General features: G+C 61.9%; 1 protein-coding gene across 1 annotated transcript; it reads left to right on the top strand.

The window, feature by feature from the left end:
• Positions 1-1,764: 1,764 nt before the first annotated feature.
• LOC122193873 (phosphatidylinositol 5-phosphate 4-kinase type-2 gamma-like) lies at positions 1,765-2,176 on the top strand (the record flags this gene model as incomplete). The annotated part of the gene is made up of 2 exons (XM_042894773.1): positions 1,765-1,911; positions 2,079-2,176. Coding segments are annotated over exons 1-2 (242 nt in total), but the record flags the coding sequence as incomplete, so codon positions are not given.
• Positions 2,177-2,219: the final 43 nt, after the last annotated feature.

Below are 2,219 nucleotides of genomic sequence, written 5' to 3'. Positions count from 1 at the left end.
GGGGGGGGGGGGGCAAAGGGGGCACACGGGGCCCATAGGGGGCAGAGGGCCTACGGGGGGCACCCAGGACCCTATGGGGAGCACACAGTGCCTATAGGGGACGCGTGGGGTCCTATGGGGAGCACACAGCACCTACGGGGGGGCACAGGGCCTATAGGGGCATCGGGCAGCCTATAGGGGGCACCCAGGACCCTATGGGGAGCACACGGAACCTATAGGGGACACGTGGGGCCCTATGGGGAGCACAGAGCCTACAGGGGGCACAGAACCTATAGGGACACAGGGAGTTCTATGGGGAGGGACCGTGGGGCATATAGGGGGCACACAGGACTTATAGGGGGAACGGGACACCTTATAGGGGGACACACAAGGGCTATAACGGGCATAGGGGCTATAGGGGGCATAGGGCACCCTATATGGGCACACGGGGCCTATAGGGTGTAGGGGGATCCCTATGGGGAGCTCACAGGGTCTATAGGGGGACACGGGACCCTATGGGGATCACACAGCACCTACGGGGGGGCACAAGAGCTATAGGTGCATAGGGCACCCTATAGGGGGCACACAGGGCCTATAGGGGACATAGACAGCCCTATGGGGAGCTTATGGGGTCTATAGGGGCACATGGGACCCTATGGGAGCACATGGGGAGTACAGGGCCTATAGGGCACCATATGGGTAGCCTTACAGGGAGCACACACCAGCTCTAGGGATTACGTGGACACCCCAGGGTGCACGCGGAGCCCTATAGGGAGAGCAAAGAGCCCTATAGGGACCTCTGTGGGGAACACGTCACCCTATAGAGAGCACAGCAGGATTCTGTAGGGCGCACACAGACCTCACAGGACCCCAAGGGGGAACACGGAGCCCACAGAGCACAGCCTCCTGTAGGGAGCCTCTGGATCCATATGGAGAGCACGTGGACCCCTATAGGAACACACAGGCACCGACAGGATGTACCCAGGCCCCTATAGGAGCACCTGGGACCCTACAGAAGCACACGGAACCCTACAGGAGCATGCAGAACTCTATGGAAGAGCACAGATCCATATAGGAACAGCCGGACCCTCATAGAAAGTACTTGGAACCCTTTGGGGGGTACACAGACCCCTATAGGAGCACACAAAGCCCTATAGGATCACCCAGAACCCCGTAAGTGAACACAGACCCCTGTAGCAGCAGATGGACGCCTATAGGAGAACACAGAGCCCTGTATGCGAAAACATGGACCCCTATAGGAGCCCACAGATCCCCATAGGAGACCGTGGACCCCTGCAGGAGCACACAAAACCCTATAGGAGAATGTGGAACCCTATAGCTGCACACGGACCCTTATAGGAGCACATGAATCCCTACAGAAAGCACGCAGAACCCTATAGGAGGGCACAGAACCCTATAGGAGCACCCGAAACCCTACAGAATAAAACAAAACCCTTCAGAAAGCACATGAAACCCTACCGCAGAGCGCGAAACCCTACAGGAGCGCACCAAGCCCTATAAGAACGCAAAGATCCTTATAGGAAGAGCACGAAACCCTATAAGTGACCGCGGAACCCCATAGGAGCGCACGGAGCGCAGAGGAAGTACCCGGACCCCTTTAGGGAGAGCACCGCCAGGCACCACGTGACTTAGCTCCGGTCCGCTCGGCGCATGCGTATTGAGTCTGCAAGGGGGGGCGCGCGAAGGGGGCTACTTCCGGTCCCGGGCCTCCCGCTTCCGTCGCCTCAACGGGGCGGGCGGAAGTGGGGCGGGCGGAATCGGGCGGCCATGGCGGCGGCGGCGACGGCGGGACCGGCGGCACCGCGCACCAAGACCAAAAAGAAGCAGAAGCGCTTCGTGCCACAGCGGGTGAAGGTGCCGCGGGCGGCCGATCCGCTGTTGGCCGTGCTGGCCTGGGGCGTCAACCACCAGGTACGGCCCTGCAATAACGGGACCGGCCCCAGGCCCAACCGGCTCCCACCGGGCCCGGGGCTCCCTGCGGCCTCCCCGTACCGCAGCGCTGGCTCCCCAGGCGCTTTGGCGGGGGTCTCAGGGCCGGGAGCCTCCAACCCCCTCCCCCCCCCCCCCTCCCCACGCAGATCAACGAGCTGAGCCAGGTGCCGCCCCCCGTTATGCTGCTGCCCGACGACTTCAAGGCCAGCTCCAAAATCAAAGTGAACAATCACCTCTTCAACCGGTGAGCGGGGGGCGGGGGGGCACCCAAGGGGCTCCTGAAGGGG

Source organism: Lagopus leucura, unplaced genomic scaffold (genome assembly GCF_019238085.1).
Source record: "Lagopus leucura isolate 7727_CA_CO unplaced genomic scaffold, USGS_WTPT01 22190-0_obj-0_obj, whole genome shotgun sequence".
Lineage (NCBI taxonomy): Eukaryota > Metazoa > Chordata > Aves > Galliformes > Phasianidae > Lagopus > Lagopus leucura.
The sequence above is the reverse complement of the archived record's forward strand: the minus strand, read 5'-3'. Positions and strand labels throughout refer to the sequence as shown.